The sequence below is a fragment of the Odontesthes bonariensis genome, chromosome 22 (assembly GCF_027942865.1).
Source record: "Odontesthes bonariensis isolate fOdoBon6 chromosome 22, fOdoBon6.hap1, whole genome shotgun sequence".
In the NCBI taxonomy this organism is placed as follows: domain Eukaryota; kingdom Metazoa; phylum Chordata; class Actinopteri; order Atheriniformes; family Atherinopsidae; genus Odontesthes; species Odontesthes bonariensis.
In genome coordinates, this window is record NC_134527.1 from 19,517,159 (window position 1) to 19,538,251 (window position 21,093).

A 21,093-nucleotide genomic window follows, 5' to 3' on the forward strand; every position below is an offset into this window, starting at 1 on the left:
TAGTTTTAAGTGAGATTTATCTTTCACTGAGGTAATACTTAGAGGGATTGGCTGCAAGAGCTTAGATGGCCTAAGGTGGACTTAGCAAACTGTCTTGTCTCACCAATCAGGATCTCAGGACTGATGGTTGTTTTGAGAGTAGAAACCATGTGTATAGAAGCCACACAGCAGACATTTGTGGATCTGTGAGTAGAAAAGGTTTGAGCAGCCACAACAAATTGGTGATAATCCATCTGTTTTCAGTCCCCGCTTAATCCAACTCAGGGTCGTGGGGGGGCTGGAGCCTATCCCAGCTGTCATTGGGTGAGAGGCAGGGTACACCCTGGACAGGCTGCCAGTCCATCACAGGGCCAATTTGGGGATAATTTACAAGGAAATGAATCAACCTGCTTATTTTATTCACTCTGGTCTATGCTCAATAATAAAACTAGAAACATGACAGAAGAAAGTGCAAGTTTTTCCAAGAAGTTGCAGTGTATCAACAAAAGAAACACAGGATGAATTCTTATTATTTAAAGTATTTGAAAATACTTTCAAACAGAATCCCTTGTAAAAGCATACTGGCTAAATGAATATTTGCTTTCTTACTTTCAGTTTGATTCAAAGACAGGAGGTGTTTAATATGATTTTAGATGACGTGAGAGACTCGCAGTTTTTGAGGTATGTTTACAGAATATAAGAGGAACTTGGTTGACATATAACAGAATGTTTGGACAAGTCATCTAACATGTCTCTGCAATTAAAGAGAAATGGTTGTTATTCACATAAAAGCCTGGTTGTACATTTTGTTCCAAAACGGGTTTTTTTAAGCTTATAAAGGCTTTTGTGCTTGAGAGGGATTGTAGTTGATGAACTTTAGGAACCAGATTTTACCAGCAGTACCAGAGAAGATAATCTCTATTGTTCTATTGCGTTATTTTTGAATCAGTAATCAGCCTGTTTTGAATCTTACATTGTAAAGATTGCAAAGCTAAGTAAGAAGTGAATAATAGGCTCCGTAGTACAATGAACATGTAAGCCATCTTAAAGCCAAAGTAATTTTCCTGCTCTTCTGCCTCTTTTTTTAAATCCACATCTGTGATTGGTTTAGATTTAATAATATGAATCATTAAAGAATAATAGATTTTCCTTGAATTCACTTCTTGAGTGCACTCTGAGAAAACTATAACTTTGCCCATAAAGTGTGTCTGTTGTACCTGAATTCTAAGAGAAGTCATAATATAATTCGCCCAGATCCAACTGTCTTGACTTGAAAAGGACGAGCTCAGCTGCTGCCTTGGAGCAGCATGATGTCTCTGCTCTGTCCTCCTTTCCTCCTCCAGCACAATCACACATGCCTACAGTAAACATTTCTGTTTTTCTTGCACAGACACACACAGAGCGAAAACAACACCTCCCCACGCAAACACACACCTAAGACACATTTACACTCACCCACTGCCGTTTTGTACCCAGGAAGGCATTTTACAGGAAACGGATACACACTTTTTCAGACAACTCAAGCAAAATCTAGATTGTTTATTAATTCAGTGCATGTTACACCCTCACACTGTTACAGTGACATGGGAAGGTTTTGGAACTCCCAGGTCATTATTTTTGTTACTTTAGACAATGACTTGAGTAAAAGAGAATATTATGTCCAAAAGGTATAAAAGACATTAAAGGTGAAACCTTTCTTTAGACTTTTATGCAAGATTACCTTTTCCCCCTCTAATAATATAAAGATGTGGGTAAGGGCCTGAAGCAAAACTTTGATCATCCTGCCAGGCTACCTCTTACTGAAGCCTAATTTGGCGACTGCAGCAGTTTGTAAATGCTTTTTACATTCAGCTAAGAGACTTTCCATTTCACTGAAAAAAAAAAAAGCTTGTCGTCTTGTAAGATTCCTCAGCAATATTGCATAAACCATTGTTAAGGGGTGTTCACACATTTTTGATAATGTTTAGGACCAAGGTTGAACCTTTGGAATGGATCTTTTAAGGTATCCCGTTGAGGATTTTGAGTAGTTTTATTGTTATTCATACTGGTGTGAAAACCATGTTTATTTGAGCCTCAGCCTGTTTAGAGACTGTGTGATGTTTGTTCCCAGAATTTGTTGGTATTTTACTGAATCGATTCACCCCTCCGCCAGTGAAATGTTCACTTTACCACTGTCTGGAACACAATCCCAAAACACGATCAATCCAACTCTGTGCTTAATACTTATAGAGGTGATTTTTTTTTTGCTAAAGTAGTTCACCTTTTGTGACCTTTGGTCAGTGCAGCCTTAAAGTTCATTATCCAACAGGACTTGCTTTTAAAATGTATCGGCCTTATTTGGATGTTTGTTTGCAAAGCCCTGATGCTTATGTTTGTGGTGATCAATGTTTCTTGGTCTTTCTGACCTAAACTTGGCCTCCATCAATCCTGTGAAGTGCCATTTCTTAATTAGATTATAAACCAAGGAAACAGCACCAAACACTTTCCGGTCCGCTTACAGCTTTCTCCAGCTTTGTGAGCATTCGTTTTCATAACTTTCAGAGTGCTTTGCAGTTGTTAGGAGGAGCCTATGGCTTTAGGTTGCTGGAACAAGGTCGAAGGAGTCTGTGTTTCTCTCAAGCGTTGAAATTTGCATCGCTTCGCCTTTACCAATTCTCATAGTGTGAACAAGCTGTGGCCCCAACAAAACTAATTGAAGTTTCTCGGGGTGCCCATACTTTTGCATTGTTCTTTTTCTTTTTTTTTTAATAAATTGTATGAAAGTATGACATATATCTAAAATGTTTCCCAGAATTTCTGTTTCAGCGTGTAGTTCACAGAGCAGAAAATAGAAGTTCGAATAGAAGTTTGAGACTAAAAGATTCAACTGTAGGTATGTACACATCTGTCGGGCAAGACACACACAGATAAACCACCTTCATTTGTAGTAACAGGAACTTTTAGGATGATGGAAGACCCTCCAACAAAATAAAAGATTAACGTTCTAAGTGGAAAAGCAATATCTCTTCCTTTTTTCCCCTCTGTGGCCTTCTTAATGGGAGGGTCATTCCATTTGATGTTTTTCCAAAAGACAATAAATTGTGTTGTCTGAGTCTGTGTTCCTATCTTCATTCCCCTTGCTGCCAATATAACAGAAACTTCTGTAAGTGGAGGGAGAGAGAAAGAAAAGACAGAGGGCATCAGAGCAAAGAAAATATTTTTGGGGAAACGGTAACAGAAAGGGAAAGCAACCTTTTTACTTTTTAATCCTGGTGCCGTCAAAAACGGCAATATCATATTTTGAAACCGTGCGCGTGTTAGATGAGAGAGCTGTCATTTTTTTCGTCATAGTTTCACAATCACAGACGCTGCAGAGATAACTCAAAGATGAGTCAGTGCTCATAGCTGAGGCATGAGCCAAATTTTAGCATTTGAGGTGTCATTAATGACTGCTTACCATCTCATTGTTTTCCCACAAGTGAAAACAAGGAAGTCACTCATCACAGGGGCATCGTGGCAGCTGTTGTCGTGGAGACTGGAGCCCAGCGAGGATAATTGCTGGAGGGGTTTAGCAGTACGGGCCACCTGCCGCAGCATTTGGTCGGGATCTGTGTGTTTATGTTTATGAGAGAGAGTGCGTTTGCGGGTGTTTGCGGGTGCCTGTATGCTGGCATAGACATGCAGGACCGGGCCGGAGTAGAGGTAGCCAGGAGAGCAGGATGATAAGGACCAGGCACACAAAGGGCTTAAACATAACCTCTCATAAGTCTCTCATGGGGGATGGAAATCTTCCAGCCTCTATTACTGTACATATCACCTCTACTGTAGCTAATCCTGAAGGGCTCTGTGAGGTCAGAGCAGACTGATAAGCAGCGACACGCAGCTGTTCGACCCAACACACAACTTACTCCAAACAAAGTGACAGGATGTAAAAAAAAATATTGCATTGTTCTGTGCTTACTGCCAAGTTTGTGGAATTGCCTGCACATGTGGCCATGCAAGCTTTCTATAATTCTTCCAGAGAGTACAGGAGCTAACCTAAATTGAGTAAGCACTGTATCTGGGACAGTGTGACAGTGCGGTCATTTTCAGTCGGATTTGTAGGGCAAGAGTCACCCCTAAAACAACAGCCTACTAATCTATCTTTCTGTGTGTGTAAACATGTGTCTTGAAAGAGGTCAGGCAGAGAAGCAGCTGGACCTCCACAGGGCAGCTACTCTTACTTCGACGTCCACTGCAACCGTGTTCATCTAATTCTAATTACCTTGTCTGGTTGCAGTTGTTTACGAACATTGTAGATTATCGTCCTAAGTGTGTTTGCGCTGACAGTGATCTCTATCCGAGTTGCTGCAAGAGGGATAATTGGGTTATCAGATAGTAAACAAACCTGCTATGTTGGTTCAGTGTGGAGCGAGATATATCACCCGCAGTTTCGGGTATAAAGACACTGCCATTTCACAGATGTGTCTTCACATGCATTAAAATCCTGTATCGTGACTTTTTTGTCCTGAAGCTTCCCTCAGCACCAGCTCTGCGTTTGCTTATGTTCGGAGTTTTCCCACTCTGCGTTGTCACCATAAATCAGATGATTTACAATCTCAGCCCCGCAGGATTCTAACTTTTGCTTTTGGTATTATAACGCTAGAGTGGCTTTGAGTGACTGCTTACTTTCCTGTGGAACAGTCCAATGACTTTATTCAAAAGGCACAGCAGATGCTGCTTCTTGCTGGCACTGGATGTGAAAAAGTGAACGTCTGCAAAGAAGCAGTGACACATGATCTATGCTTGCACAGTACATCGATATTAGGCAGTATTGCTTTCACGTTAGAGCTTACATCATACAGAAGAAACTGCTGTTTCATGTGATACTCTACCTAAATCTTTTGAGTATTGACCAGTCAGCCTTTATAGGACTGAAAGATGGCTGTAAAAAGTTTCAATTCATGTTGGTTGCAGAAAAAAGAAGTTTTAAAACAGCCACAAAAACTTCCCTGAACACTCGCACAGCATAATCCAATTCTTCATCTGTATGCTCAGCGTGTTACAATGCTGATATTTCTATGCAAAACTTGCATCACAAACAACTCTGGTAAACTCATTAGCAGGCGTGTGCGTTGGTATGAGCATCTTAAAGAACCCCGCTGACTTTTTCCTCCGCATACCAACTATTTACTGTATATACATTCTTTAAAGCCGACAGGGGTTAGTGTTTGAAAGTCAAAAGACAAGTTTGGATGAAATCCCTTTCTTCATTAAAGTGGACATGACACAATAATTTCCAATCACTTCATTCTTAACATAGGGTATCTATAGATAAGCTTTGCACACTACATAACTTCAAGCACTGTTTATGAATGAGGTAGAGCTTTCTATTGGGAGAAGCCTCCTCCTGAGAATGAGCAGATCTGGTTGAAGTGTCTTCTGATTGGTCAAATTCCTGCAAGCTTGTTGGGGGGGGGGCAATCTGATCCCAAACATCAAAGTAAGCAGCAGGATGAACTGCAACAGTGAAGATTTCAGCATGACGTCTCTGTTTGGTAAATCTGCTCACTACCTGCCTGTGTGAGAAACTCCATGTTTCTGAGCGGCTGTAGAAAGAACTACGTTCAGTCGCCTTGCATATAACTTTATCTACTCAAATTACTCTTGGCCCCTTTAGCTGCCTTTTCACTTAGTGTAACCATGAAGTTTGTATTAAAATCCATTCATACATCCAATGCCAACCCAATAGAGACATTTTAAACTGTTTCATTCACAGCTTGCAGTTCAGACTTGTGCCCTTTCAATGAAAGAGCAGTCTTAACTTTTTGCTTCAGTCAACCTGCAAAGCCAGCATCATACTTTTGAAATGCTTGCAGTGGACACCTGCACACTAACTCCCACTGACACACACTGCCTAAAAGGAAATCCTGCCTTTCACTAACTGTGACGTGCGAGTGAAAAGTTGAAACATTTTCGCGAGTGAGAGTTTGAAACTTCTGGATAAAATCAATTCCTTCTCCATAAAAACACTAAATTATGTGTATACCTTTTTTTTAAGCTTTGGATGACATTCAAGCTGATAATGCATCACTTTAACGCAGCGGATCAACCAAAAACCCTGGAAAAGCATGCCATGTAACCTTTTTGAAATCACAAGCTGCTGCAATGAGCTTTTGATATTTGCATTCTATCAGTTTGTGCGATTCTTATTATTTATATCTAGTAATAACTAAAATATGATAAATATCTACATAGGCACTAATTTGAGCTCATTTGATGATGGCAAGTGCTAGATCTGCATTAAAATTTCACTGAATCTTGCCAAAAAACTCAAGATCCGTCTTTTGTGAATTTTAAGAGTAAAGCTTTAGTCCGTAAGCATTCTCGAGGCAGTCAATCAACACCACTGTCAGTATTCACAAAATATCTACATTTAAATCTGGGAATTAAGTGAGGATGTGGTTTTAAGAGTAATAGCTTTTTATTCATTTACACAACTTAGGATTTAAGCTAATTTACACTCGTCTTTACTGTCTGCACTTATAAATGTGGGACTAAACCTCCCCGATGACGTGGTTTACCTGATGTATCTCGTCTATCCGGCAGTTAAATTTGCCCTGCTGATTTCTTCTTTTTTTCTCCATTTGTGACACGCACATACATTTTTTTTGGTTTCATTTGTGAGAAATACTTTTATCTCACAAAAAGTGTTTCAAATATTGAGAATCTTGTTTTTGTCTTTTGGATCAATTGAAAATAACGTCAGCACCATAGCAGATTTAAAGTAAATTCTTAAATCCTCTCATTGGTTTTCCCTGCTCCAAGCATACTGTACATGTGATTAATCATGTGATCTTTAAAGTTCCTTGCAGAGATTTCTCCCAGATTCTGCTGTGTGCAGTTGCTTGTTAAAATGTGACTTACTCTTTACTTTTAGCCGAGAATAGACTCTGAATTTGACTCTTCAGTGTAATTCTTAAAAGTCTGACAGCAAACAAATAAAACTAAATACTGCAAACCAACAATTATTTCATGTTGTGTTGCAAGATTTAACAACTTGTTTGAAGGCTGCCCGCTCATCTACTTCCTGCAACTCATCATTAATTGTATTCCTCTATATTTAATAACAAATACCTCCAGTATGATTATTCAACTACATCTTTTTGTATTTATTTATTTATTTTTCTGTTAATTTTTACAGCAGTATTTTTTTTTTTTTTTGCAGCACAGATACCTTAACATTACCAAGCAGCATTTCAAGATGAGCCTGCTTCTTTTTTCTAAACACTGCAATTATAGGAAGCACTAATGCTCCAGTGACATATGCATATTTTTACTTTTCCAGCCAGGACCAACATAAAGTCCACAACAATGTTTCAATTGTTAGCTAAATTGATAAATATGATCACAAAGTCAGTCATATACTATAAACGCTGAAGGTTCAGCCTATCAGATATTTTCATATTTCATGTGTCTAGTTTCCAGAGAGGCAGAAGAATAAAAAAAAATCGTAGGGCAGTTTTAAGTTGTCTAGAAAAACCTCAAGTGTTAGAAAATTAAATGATAAGAAAAACAAAACAAAGAGGGATGGTTAAGAAGAAGAACATGGGTTGGAAGAGATGGAAGAAAAAATAAGGTAATTTATACAGTCTGCACCAACATGAGCTTCTTAAGACTAATGCAGAAAAATTCAGAAAGACTATTGGTTCCCAATAAATAATAGAAAAGGGATTAATAACTACAAGTGAAGACTTCATAAAAAGGGAAAACTTCATAACCATCATTGTCTAACGCTTTACCTCAATAAGATATATTTCTTATATGTTCGGAGTGTTTTATTTATTTATTTAGTAAAGATAAGTAAACTTGATCATGGAGATCTTTTACATTTGAGTTGTGCTATGAATATGTACTGTAAACTATAACAAAAGAAGCCAGTAGCTACATTTAAAGAAGAGAGCAAATAGACAAAATATAAAATGAGATAGAAATGGACTTATTTGATAGACTGAATAACTGTAAGTAAATAATGGAGAAAATAATAACCATTATCAGTGTAATTAATGCATCCTAGAGGCAAATAATGAGCCTTCTGTATGTGATACAATCCAAATAGAACCACAGCTCAATTTAGTAAATTAAGCACCCAGAGAGATGACTGAGGATCTCTGGGAATTCTTGTGAAAATATTTTCACTTCTGTTGTGATGAGGATGTCAGCTATGTGAACCCTGGAAGCACTGAGCTTGGCAAAATACAAGTCCCTTCTCATGAGCCTGGTGTGGTTCATACATATCATATTTCACTCCATAAAATGTTGATTCTGAGAACGATCCATCAGTGGTTACATTTGTTTTGTCATTAGGAAAAAAAAACATACAGTGCTATTTTGATTTAGCACCTAATGTTTTTTTGGGGAATTTGTTACCGATTATATGAATGATGCACTGATAAATGTGTCTTTGAGGTATAACAGGAAGATCCCGAATCTGAGTGGATGGCGTTTCTTAGGGCAGTCGAAAGAGGCTTGTAGAGCTCTGAGAGCTGTGTGAAAAATCTTGTTGACTTTTAGTTGCGTAGCAGGGCAGCAATTTGAAAGTCTTGGCATTGCTGGAAGAGAAGGATCAATTCCCTGGAGTTAAAAGTGCAGCAGCACTCTGCTGTCCATGCAAAGACAGTGATGATGCGCGGTCCTCCTGACCTTCACACACAATTCTTGTTGCTTTGTTTAGCAAGTTTACTTTTATGTTCCACTTCGTGTTTTGTTAAGGGCCTCCTCATTTAGACTTAAGTTATCTTTTTGAGAAGTAAACTGATGTTTTTGGTGTTGAGTTTTAGAGATTCTGAATTTGCATTGAAAAAGGAATGGCCTGCATTGCATATATTACTTTGTAGTAATATGATAAACTGCCGTTTTTGGGAATATGTTTGCACAATATTGTTAAGTTTTATTGAAATCTTAACAATCACTGAAATCATTCTGAAATCTAAACCTTGCCTCTCTCCTCATGTGTCTTTCAGGAGAACCCATACTTGTGTAGCGATGAGTGTGATGCCTCCAACCCAGATTTGGCCCACCCTCCTCAGCTGATGCAGGACCGTGAACGCAATGGACTTATAACCTACTGGCAGACGGTCACCTGGAGACGCCACCCAGAGCCCCTGCTTGCCAACATCTCCATGTCCTGGAATAAGAGTCTGGAGCTCACGGATGACATCCAGATCACCTTTGAGTATGGGCGTCCTACAATCATGGTATTGGATAAGTCCATGGACCATGGGCGCTCCTGGCAGCCCTTTCAGTTCTACGCTGATGACTGCCTTGATGCTTTCAACATGCCACCCAAAGAAGTGCGTGACCTCTCGCCTGCGAACATCACGCGGGTCATCTGCACCGAGCAGTACTCTCGCTGGGTCGGCTCCAAGAATTACAAGAATGTGAAGTTTGAAGTGCAAGCACGCTTTGCTGTGTTTGCTGGACTTCGTCTCCAAAACATGGACAACCTCTACACCCGCATGGAAAGTATGAAGGGACTGAAAGACTTCTTCACCTTCACCAACCTGAGGCTGAGGTTGCTCAGGCCTGCCCTAGGAGGCACCTACGTTCAGAGAGACAACCTGCTCAAGTACTTCTACGCCATCTCCAACATCGAGGTACCGGCCAGGTAATGGTTGCTGAAGATTTGAGTAATATATGTTTTTGTGCTTTCTTGGATTTTTACACATTTTAAGATAAAAACAGACATAACACATGAAAAAAGAAAAAATTGACATTGTTTGGGCAAAATGTTAAAACTCCAAAATTAAGAAAACTTAGCTATAATATTTAATCACGTTTTTTTTTTTCAATAAAAATCCCATGTCATACACTCTTTCATAATCACATCTTTGTAAAAACCAAACATAAATCCTAAAACGTGAATTATTAACCTCTTAAATGCTGAAATTAATACACGTGGTAAAGGATTTTGATAGGGAATTTTTTATGACAACCAAAAATAGTTTTGGTTGGAACAGAATAATTACAGATGGACATTATTCAGCAGCGAAAGCAAATCATTTGCAGGACGATTTTTCCACTGCAATCAAGACGAAAATCAACTGTATTTGTTTTCAGTCAGACATGACAAAGTAAATGTTATTACAATATTTTTCCCATTTAAAAATATGACTTAATGTAATTAAATGCGATTGGATAAGTCAAGTCACGAGTTACGTTTTCTCAGGTCTTAGGTCTCTATTCTAAAAAACGAATCATTATTAAATCCAGCTATAAAATTCAAGTCCTTCTGAATCCCTTATCAAATCTCATTAGGTTTAACTTTCAGGGCCCTAATTAAGAACTGTGATGGTAATTTTTCATGAATTATGACCAATTGGATCATAATTTTGTTCTCATTTTAACATAACATTATAATTAATCATACATTAATGTTAATTATCACGTATGAAGCTGATACATATTAGTAGTTTATTAAGGAATAAATTGTTGTTAGTTTTGCCACATAGCGCTTTTTTTTTTTTTTTTTTTTAAGTTAAATGCAAAATTCATGAATGGCAAAAAGCAATTCTGAATATCTTAAAAGGGCTGGAATGATGACCGCTGGGATAGGCTCCAGCCCCCCGCGACCCGACCGACGGATTAAGCGGGTATAGAGAATGGATGGATGGGCTGGAATGATTCAATTGAAGCACTTTTAGATGAATAGATTAACTTAAATCATTTTTAAGCGATTTTCAGTCTATCATCCAAGTAATTCAGCTTCACCTTGTAATTTAATCAGTTTAATAACATAATTAATAAACCCCATTTATATATTTTCAACTATAAAATCTAAACTCATAAAGAAAGTAGCGTCTAAAGGTCTTGCATAAATGCGGTGAAGTAACAAAAAAAAAACAGCGTGACAAATCAGTTAAAGTGTATTTGGGTTCACTCCCCCTCTGGGAACATTACATCATATTTTACACATGTGGTTGAATATTTCTTCAGTCTTTTCCTGCACTCACACACAACAGACACCAAAAGTCACCTGGTGATGAACATACCCTCTAGTCTGACTTTAACATCCACACACAGCCACTGTGATCTCAGGGCTTTCAAAATGACCCCTCTCTCAACATCTATCCAGGTCTGCCTGTTACTGGCCTGTGAGGACTATGATTAATGATTGAAACATGTAGCGTCGGTGGTCCAAAGTAAACCCCCCATCCACATTCTGCTGGGGAGCCAGAAACCCTTACATGGCAACTTTGTGACAGTGAACGATGCTCGGGCCATCATGCACCTGCTTAGCATCAACAAGCCATCTCTCCTTCCTTTCAGAGTTATTATTCCAATCAATACAGCAGGCTGACATTTGAATGGTATTTAACATCCTTGTTGGGATGGCGTGCAGTGGGAGAAAGAAGGCATGAATTTGTGTGCACAAGTGTGCATATGTGTGTGTGTGTGTGTGTGATGAAGGCACTGAGCAAGAACGAGAAAGTGAAAATCTGTTCGAACAGGGTGTTGACCGATGGGGGTGACTGTTTATGCGTGTCTGCACGTGAGGAAAAGGTGGTGGGGGGGTGTTTGATGAAGTCCTGAGTGGATGCTGACACAGCACACATACAAACACACACAAGCAGCCCTCTGGCAGTGTGGAGAAGGCCTGAAGGTATTGATCACAGCCACTTTCCAGGCTCAGCACAGAATCAGAGAGAGGAAGAGATCAGCACAATACCCAGCCATCAAACCGCCTATCATTAAGCCAGAACCGCCACCGCACCGGCAAATTTAATAAACAACCATTGAAGTTTGGAAAAAAGTGTTCTTTTTTTTCATATAGTTGTCTACAACTGCGCATTATGTAATCCCTACTGTGCCACTTTGCAGGAAACCACTCATACACTGTAATTCAATGATTCAATCATTGATTCTTTCTGCCTTTATTAACTTATTTACTGTATGACATCCCATGAATTTTCCTTATGTACAATTCCAGAAAACCCTCTTCTCATCAAGAGAGCTGTGCTGGTGGCAGCTGGTGATAGTGTCAGTATGTGTTGGATCTAGTAACAGAAGACCCAAATTTAGCCCTGTGGAGATGACTGAGGCCAGTCCGTCTTCCGCCCCGGCCACCCACACCTCCCGTAACATTATCACCAATCAATAAGTTATTCTGGGCAGCCTGGAGGGGTATTAGGTGAAGTGGTGGGGGGTCCTCAACAATACAGTACAATCAGGAGTGTCTGATGCTTACGGCTGGGAAATTGATTCTTGGGAGCGAGGCGATTAGTCAATGTTCCCTGGACAAAAGGCTAAGCTATTTCATCTCATCTCATCTGGCCTTAGTAACATATTGGGATTTCCAATGCTTAAAATTTGAATAATGAATATTCCTCTCTACTGGTGCTCCAGCGGGGACAGCACACTGAAATGGATTTTATATGATCAAGGCCAAGAGGCAGTGTACCACAGGTCGCCGCGGTAATGAGATATGCTGGTGTTATCGATGGAGAAAGGCTTGTAGTCACTTCCTGGTCGTATTGTGTGTCCCCAGGTCTCCGGCTGTGGCTCTCTGACTGAACCGAGTTAAAAGTAATTATTATTAGTTGACTGTTCTTAATGATCTGTATTGAGCCTGCACAGAGACAGCAAAACAAGCTCTTTTCCCATCAGCCAGCGCAGACCGTACCTCTGTGGGATGTGTCTTGTATCTGACGCCGTGCTGTCAAAGTGACTGTCCAGGGTCTGAAAAGCTGGCACAGGTATGCTCAGAGTCAGGTACTCAGGAATAAATAGTGCTGCTTTATCAATATATACGTAACCTGATAAGCCATTAAGTGCAAACGCTGGCAAGCTAAGTTTGATGAAAGAGAGGCTGTAAATTTAGAATTGTGGATGCTATGAAAACACTCAGCAAACTGGAACTTGAACAGGTTGTGACAGGGCATTTTAAGGAAGAGGGCAATCAGAGGTGGAGCAAAGATTTTCAAGAGGTCAGAGAGTAAAGAAGGTGAAACAAATGGAGCACAGATTAAGTCAAATTGGATGGAGTCAATAGAATAACATTATAAGACTCAGCATTACTCATTCTGTGTTGCAAAGTTCTCCCAAGGTTAACTGTAATGAACTAAAGCTCTGGCTCCAACATAAACTCTAAGCAAAGGTGTTTTTGGTTTTAAAAGCCCAGGGCTTTATGTTCATTTTACAGGCTAGGTTCAAACTGTAGATGTGGTTATTTCCATTTCACCGATGAGCCATGTGAAAGCTATCTCCAACCATCAAAGACAGAGTAGCGAAGCCTCAGCTTTATCATCATTTACATCAGTGAAATCATATTCACTGGGAGGCCTAACTCATAAGAAGGGCTCTCAAATTCTCCCTCATTCATTGGACCTCCATCTCTCCATGCCCATTACCTCTGTCCCATCCGTCAGCAGCCCTGCTGGACTGTGGTGTGGACTATAGCAGGCCTGTAGTCTACATTATGGATAAGATATGGGGTCATGGATTGGGCCATTTTAATGAAATAAGCAGCAGGTCGTACGCTGGGTCTTCATAATGGAATAAAGGAATGGCTCCAAAGCTCAGGAAGAGCCAACTAAGTGGATTAAAGCCAAGAGGGATGGAAGGAGATGGAGCAACATGAGGAGATAGACAAAGTCTGTATTGTTTTGTTTTTTTCTCTCCTGGCTCATAATCGCTGCAGCATCAGGTTCTCTTCTGCTAAATTTGATTTGATTGGCTGATGGGGGAAGATGACATTTAAGAGAATTGTCTTGAGTGTCTCTTATTCTCTTATGTCGGTTAGCTGAGTCAAGAGTAAAGAAAAAAAAAAACTCAGCACATGTGCCACTTTACACCGCTGATCATTTTTCCATTAAGGGAACAAGTTAATCGCTAGATGGCTTTCACAAACTAGGGCGCAAATGGTAAAGAGGAAAAAATGCCAAAACATGGCTTTCCTGCCAAGCCAGACTAGAAAAAAAAAAAAAAAAAAGCTTTGAGGGAATTACGGCAAATTAAATTTAAGAACATTCGTGGACAGATATTTTCGCACCATGTAAACAACTTAGGGAGCAGCTTCAGGTCACCTGAATGCCAGAATTTAAAGGGTGACACAAGCTAATTTGGTCAGTGCCCTTGAAACCATTAAAGTAGATGACCTTTCTTATAAATGCTTACATGCTAACTAATCATTTTGGAAACCTGAGGGCCCAACACTGCATTAACATTACTAGTTATTAAGAAAGTCATTACATAGTACGGTCTTTCCTAAAAAGATGGTACCAGTAAAGAAAAAAATAAATATTGAGATATTTAGACCTGACCCAACGAGGTGGACTGAAAGACCCAAAGGCCAACACTGCCACCCCTAGCTTAAAATGCAGATGTATTAATAATATCAATACTATTACCATTGCAACGAACAGTAGAAAATAGTGTGTAGTGATATAACTCTCCTGGCTTATTCCCCAACTACACATAGGCTCAGTCTCGTCTAAAACCACCATCTCTTACCAACATCTAATTATTTTCCAGTGGCGAAAATTAGTTAAGAGCTGACCCGGCAGGATGCAAGGCGCCGAATGTCAACGATATTCAGAGTGTTTTTACATGGTCATGTTGTTTCATGCCTGCTTGACTCATTTATCCGTCGTGTGTCTGTGTTTCTCTCAGTGACATCCTGGCCCCCTGCTGATAGAGCTAATGTGCTGAGAGATTTAAGCTCTCCATATCTTCACATATTGGGACAGACTGGCGCAGAAAACGTTCTATTACACGTTACAAAGAGTAGAGAAAGGAAAGGGAAAGCAGTTTTTATTACTTCTTTCAGGTTTCTCAGATTGTTCATCTTTGTGGATGTAATAAAAACAACTGGTGCAGCAGAAGTTCTTTGTAATTCTCCATTAGATGTTAATATTTTTGGTTCATAAAATGCAGCTGTAGTCATGAATATTTTGGAAAATAAGATCCTTTTCTGCATTAAAACAAACACTCCAAAAGATATTTTGAAAGCACAAGGATGCGATAATCACAATCTTTGCTCTTTTTTTATTACTCCGCTTCTGTGTGTTTTGTGATTTGCTTGTGTGCCAACTGTGTAAAATTAAAATCATGATATGTTAAAATGAGGTCTGTCTCATGGCATGTGCACATAGACACACAGTCCTCCTTATTTCACCTGCTATTAGCAAACCAACTTATCTTGATTTTATAAAGATAGATGTTAACATTCAGATAATATCCGACCCATTAAACTGTCCTGAAACAAATGTGGTCAGTGTCAATTTCCACCTCACTTTGTCCTGATGACTTATCCATAGACAGCCAATATGTCAGAAGTTGGTACTGGAAAAGCAGCTGCACATTTTTACATAGAATGGCAATACAAAACGTACATATATTATCAAATTTAACATATTCAAAAATATAATTATACAGACAACAACGTGACAGATTGCTATGCTCAAATACATTATTTTACCATAACTTAATTCCCAATAAAGCGATTTTTTTTTACATATTTAAACAAATATTTTTACCTCATTTGAAAAAGTATTGATAATAAAAAAGATCAAAGGATCAAATAACTTAAATTCCTTAAGCAGCACTGGTACTCACATTCCTTCATAAGCTTGCTGGATCACCTCTGTCACTCAGTGCGACACACTAGTGACTGACATGGTCCGCACACTCCTGTGAACTCCAGTTTAAATCACACTAAGCGCTGGTTGGTCACCTTGTTGTCGCCCTGATGTTTAAAGCTGCCGTCGGCAGGTTTTCAAAATTCCGAGTCTAAAGTCAGAAAATTCGAACTGATACAACTTTCAGGTCCCTCCCCCAACCTCTACCAAGCTCCAAACCGCCCCCCAAACCCCTCCCCTCTGTGGACGAGGTTGTGTACGTGAGTTCACACCAGTGTGCGCGCACACAAGCTGGGGGCAGACTCACGCTCAGCATGGAAGACATGGTTGGTGACTGTTCTGCTCAGATAATAGATCAATAATAAACATATATTTACATAATGCTATACCGTCGACACAGTTCAATGATATATCTATTGTACAGTTGTACGTTGTGGTGTGAAAAGTAAGTTTGCAATATATCCCAAGTGCAGTATGTTTACAGCCAGAAATAGCCTAGCTATCTAGCTAATTAGCTTTGTAATGTAACTCGCCAGTTTGCATTGATTTCTATCTCTTTTTTTACCTGATGTGAATCGAGTTTTGAGCAGCGTGTGCACAAGCTATGATTGACAGGTAGCGATTTCTCCCTCCTAACGTGATTGGTTAAAAACAGCCGGGAGCGCTCGATTTTTGCAAGCACGATTACAGGCTTTAGAGGGAGCTACAGAATTCGGAATTTTTCCTAAACAGCCTATTTAATATTCTACTTCCATAATCCCATGACAGTTCAAGCTAATATGACAAAAAAAAAAGTTGCCGACGGCACCTTTAACTCTAGCTCTTCTACCTGAGGAAAGTGGCCACCATCACCGTCTTTGTTCTTTCTCTTGCTCGAGGACCAAGAGATGAAGCTCAATCATTTTAATCATGATTCTGTGAGAGGAGCAAGAACTGAATGGGATGCAACACTACTTGCCCATCATCCAGCTTATACTTGCAAAGCTCTTCTTGGATTGACAGGGCTTCCATTTTCTTCATTTCTCTGCCCTTGCAGAGGTCACTGTTAACAGGAACACCATCTTACATGACCAACAGGGGTTCAAATGGGTTGCACTGCAGAGTGTCTTGGACCTACTGTAGATCCCAAAGCTCTAATGTGTGCTTCGTCTCCATAGAAAAATCAAAGAAAATGCTGCAATCCTCCGAAAGCCTGTACTTTTCCACACAGACTGCTTTGACGGCAGCCCATAAGGGTCAAAGAAACTTCTGTCCAACTGATCCTGCAGATACGTACATGCATGAGCGATCTGCTCGGTTCACTCTCCACCACAACTCATCTTTAGATGTGTGTATGTGTGTGTGTGTGTGTGTGTGCGTGTGTGCGTGTGTGCGTGTGTGTGTGTGTGTGTGTGTGTGTGTGTGTGCGTGTGTGCGTGTGTGTGTGTGTGTGTGTGTGTGTGTGTGTGTTTGTACATATATACATGGTTAATAGCGGGTCTTAAATAATCATCTTTGTCACCTGTCAGGTGGTATAATTACATGTGGAATATTAAGCTAGTTTGAGGGATAGTCTCCATGCAGTGCAGCAAGTTTTAGCTTCTGATAAGTCTTAAAAACTAATTAGGGTGATGCTTCAACTCAACTTTAAAAACAAAGATAAACATCAAACTGTCACTGAAACATGCTAATAAATTGTTGAATGAATTGTTATAAAATCTATGCATCCTGAGGGAAGGACTAATTAGACCCCAAACAGCTCTCAGCAGCTAATTCTACCGTTACAAAGGCTTATTGTTGTAGTGGAAGTATGAATGATGACAGGACAGAAAGGGAGGACTCTCTGTGGCCTCTGGGCTTGTCCATCCACTCCTCTGGAGAACAAGGAAGAACAGCTGCTTCTCCTCTGCTCCTCCTTTAGAGCCTCAAGTCTTGTGCCTTGATTAGCTTTTTAGAGTGACTTTGACTTTGTTTAACTATTTTTGAATTAGAAAGTTTTCTTTCCTGCCCTTTGCAGAGGGAAGGTGAGTGGATGGAAGGTGCAAGCTTGGATAAAGGGGGAGAAGAGAGAGTGAGGCAGATGATGGATTAACTCCTAGTTTCAGGGGACTAGCTAGACTGTGTGATTTTGTGATGAATGATGTGAGGTGTGATGCTCTGTAAATATTATTTTCCGCAGCCACCAGAGAGAAACCCACTCAGTTGAAAACTTCCCCGTTTTTATTCTGTTGGATTAGAAAAAGCGCTTTGTGCCTGAGTACTGCCATTGTTTCTCCCACATGAATGAAATATATGTGCCATGCTTGATGTGGTGGCTTGTGTGCTCTCATGGAAGACACAAAACGTTCATGTGTAGCCCCTCCCACCTCACTCAGACTCCTCCCCTCAGCGTTATCTACCTTGGAGGCAGCCGAGGCTTGGAAACAGATCGCTTTTTAAATCATTCATGAGCACACCCCAGAAAAGAAAGGCATGCAGAAAGCTGAGCAACCGCAATGAGGAATGTGTCATTGTGCCTCTCATAAGCGATGATTTATGACACAATGGTTGTAACTGATTTGATAATCAGTTTATTTCCTCTCAGAAAGGAAGAAAGTTACAGTCAGCGATTTTGCCTGTTTTTCTTTCATTTCTCGTCTTTTGTTTCACAGATGAACTTTTCCATCTCCGCCCTCTCCAGTAGATTTGTGTTTTTTTTCTCCACTTTCCCTCCTTCTTCTCACCCATCCCACAAATGTCTTTTTAAAAACACAAATACAATAAAGAATTAAGTGCTTGAACCATTCCTTACCCTACATCTGGTGAGAAGGGAATCTCTTGATACCACAAGCGTGCTTTAAAGCTGAAAAGCATGCTGGGAATTGTAAGTGGGAGAACACGAGGTAGAGGGAGGGTGTCCTTGGAAAGATGGCTCGTTCTCAGTCAGCCACATTAATTAGCATAGCATTATTACAGGCATGGTGTGATCAAAGACACACTGCCATCTTTACTGCAGGACTGCCACTGTCGTTACAAGCATGTTGATGGGTTCCGATAAACAACTCATCCACCAGAGTCTGAATGTAAGAGAGGAAAAAAGCTTATGTGTTTGTTAATAAGAAACATATCGGCTCATACCGTCCTCAGTCAGTGTTTGATGTCAGAGACTCTTGCTTTTACCGCACTGTTGTCCTATCATGGGCCATGGAGGGATGACGGTCAGAAAGACAGACAGACTGAAAGTTTTCAGTCCAGGTTAACGAGTCACCCAAGGATGTCCTGTTCACCGACTATAGAATATATCCTGAATCCCGAAACAGCTCCTTAATGATCAATTAACAAGGACGACCACCCTTTAAATATTGGCATAATTGGTGATCACTTGATCACTTTGACTATGTGAAAAATATTTAATTTGAAGGTCCATCTTCCAGAAATTTTGCTTGCATCTCACTCATAGAATTTCATGTGTTCCATCATTTTGAACACTTGACTCTTCATCAGTGCTGCCACCGAGTGAAAACATCCATATCTGAATGCAAGAAATGCCCTTACAGTCAAAAACACACTATGCTCTGGGTGAAGGCATGCAGTTTAAGATCTTTGTGAGTTTACTGTCAAGAGTAAAGTTACGCTCTCTGTTTTTAAGACAAATATTATGGCACATCTAGTTGAAAAAGCTGATATTTAACTGATCTGTTTTATTCGTTTGTGCTATATGTTTTAATATGTTCCTTTTCGATATTTCTTACCCATTTGTTCCACTGCATTTTTCGCTTTTATTACATTTGTGTTATAATTGCTTCAATTCTTATATTAAAATAGAACTTTAAGTTCATGTATGGGTTGCACTTGTGTTTGAAAAGTGCCATGCAATTAAAACTGAGGCAAGTTGAGCTAACTGGTCTGCAATTCTAATCATAGCACTGTGACAGAGATCTGGGGTCCGTTTCACAAAGCAGGTTCAACCAACTCTGAGTCTATTCCTGACCTCTGAGTTTATTTACTCTGAGATAGAAAACCCTGAGTTTTCGGTTCCAGAAACGCTGATTTGAGTGAGGTTAATCAACTCTGAGTAGGTTCACCTTGAGTTTTGCGTGTGCACCACAACTTTAAAAAGCCAGCATCAATGGAGCCCCGATTCGACGAGTCACCATGGCAACGGGGAAGAGGAGGGGCTACGTTTTTCACCAACCTCGAATTGGAAATCTTAATGCGCTCATACGGCGAGTTTCAATACGTTTTTAGAAATAAGTGCAACACCGTTGCAGCAGCAAAATTGTAAGTTTAAATGTAGTCCTTTGCAATCACAATAATATTACAGGGGAAAACTGCTTGAATGGTAGCCTATTCATTTATTTCATTTAGGTGCAATCCCGCAGGGGAGAAGCGCACTTGGCACCAGTTTAAGATGAAATATAAAAACATTGTTCAAACAGGTGAGACCTCGGCATGGAGGTACCTCATTTTGATCATGTTTTACACTGTAAAATAAATATTAAGTGGCTATTTGACTGTGCAGTTGTTTTATTCCCAACATAATGCTGTTTTCACACACATAAACTATGTCTTCTCATCTATATCATCCATCCATCCATATCTATACCGCTGAATTCGTCAGTCGGGTCGCGGGGGGCCTGGAGCCTATCCCAGCGGTCAATGGGCAAGAGGCGGGGTACACCCTGGACAGGCCGCCAGTCCATCACAGGGCCACATAGAGACAAACGAGACAAACAACCATGCACACTCACACTCACTCCTAAGGACAATTTAGAGTCATCATCTATATCAAGTTCTGTTAAATAATTAAGCCTATTTAAACTAACACAGACTTCTACTGAGCCAACAGAAAGAAGGCAGATGCCCGTAAAACGGGTGGTGGCCCAACCCCAAGAGACAAGTGTCTTTATAAAATATAATAGGCCTATATATGTATTTTTTAAGCCTATTCATACAATCATTTATTTGTCTTTTATGTCTTTTTTCTTTTGTCCCAACAAAATTCTGATGGTGCCGCTCAAAAATATAATTGTCTGTAAATGCTAAAACATCTATGCGTGGTCTGATAACCATCTCCGACGAATATTTATTTCTCTGCGCAATAATGCTGCACCTTCATCCACGGGATCGTTGTCAAAAGGACATGTTGGTGAAAAACTCCTACTGTGCCTAATGGACTTCTAGAAGTAGAAGAATTCGCTCTGCTGACTGAATGAATGAGGAAATCAAATGGCGTGTGTGGCTGAAAGAGGGCGGAGACAGAAAGAAACTCAAGGTTTCTTGAATAAAACCTGGTCCCGACCAGGTTAGGTTCAGAGAGTCTGTTACTACGGTAACTGACCGAGAGCTCAAGTTACCTCTCTTTGTGAAACAGGCTAGAGTTACCCCTCTTTCTTGGGGTTGAGTTAACTCCCTTTGTGAAACGGAAAACTCAGGGTTTCCCTCATTTCAGGGTTAATCAACTCAGAGTTTTCACTAAACCTGCTTCGTGAAACGGACCTCAGGTATTTTCAGTGCCAGATATAGCCAAACAAACACCGATCTTAATCCAGAGCATTGT

General features: G+C 40.0%; 1 protein-coding gene across 1 annotated transcript in view; it reads left to right on the forward strand.

Moving 5' to 3' along the window:
- The window catches only part of ntng2b (netrin g2b), an 80,581-nt gene that overhangs the window by 5,515 nt on the left and 53,973 nt on the right, over positions 1-21,093 (forward strand). The window contains 1 exon segment of the mRNA XM_075456121.1: positions 8,961-9,604. Within this exon segment, the coding sequence (XP_075312236.1) occupies positions 8,961-9,604 (644 nt within the window).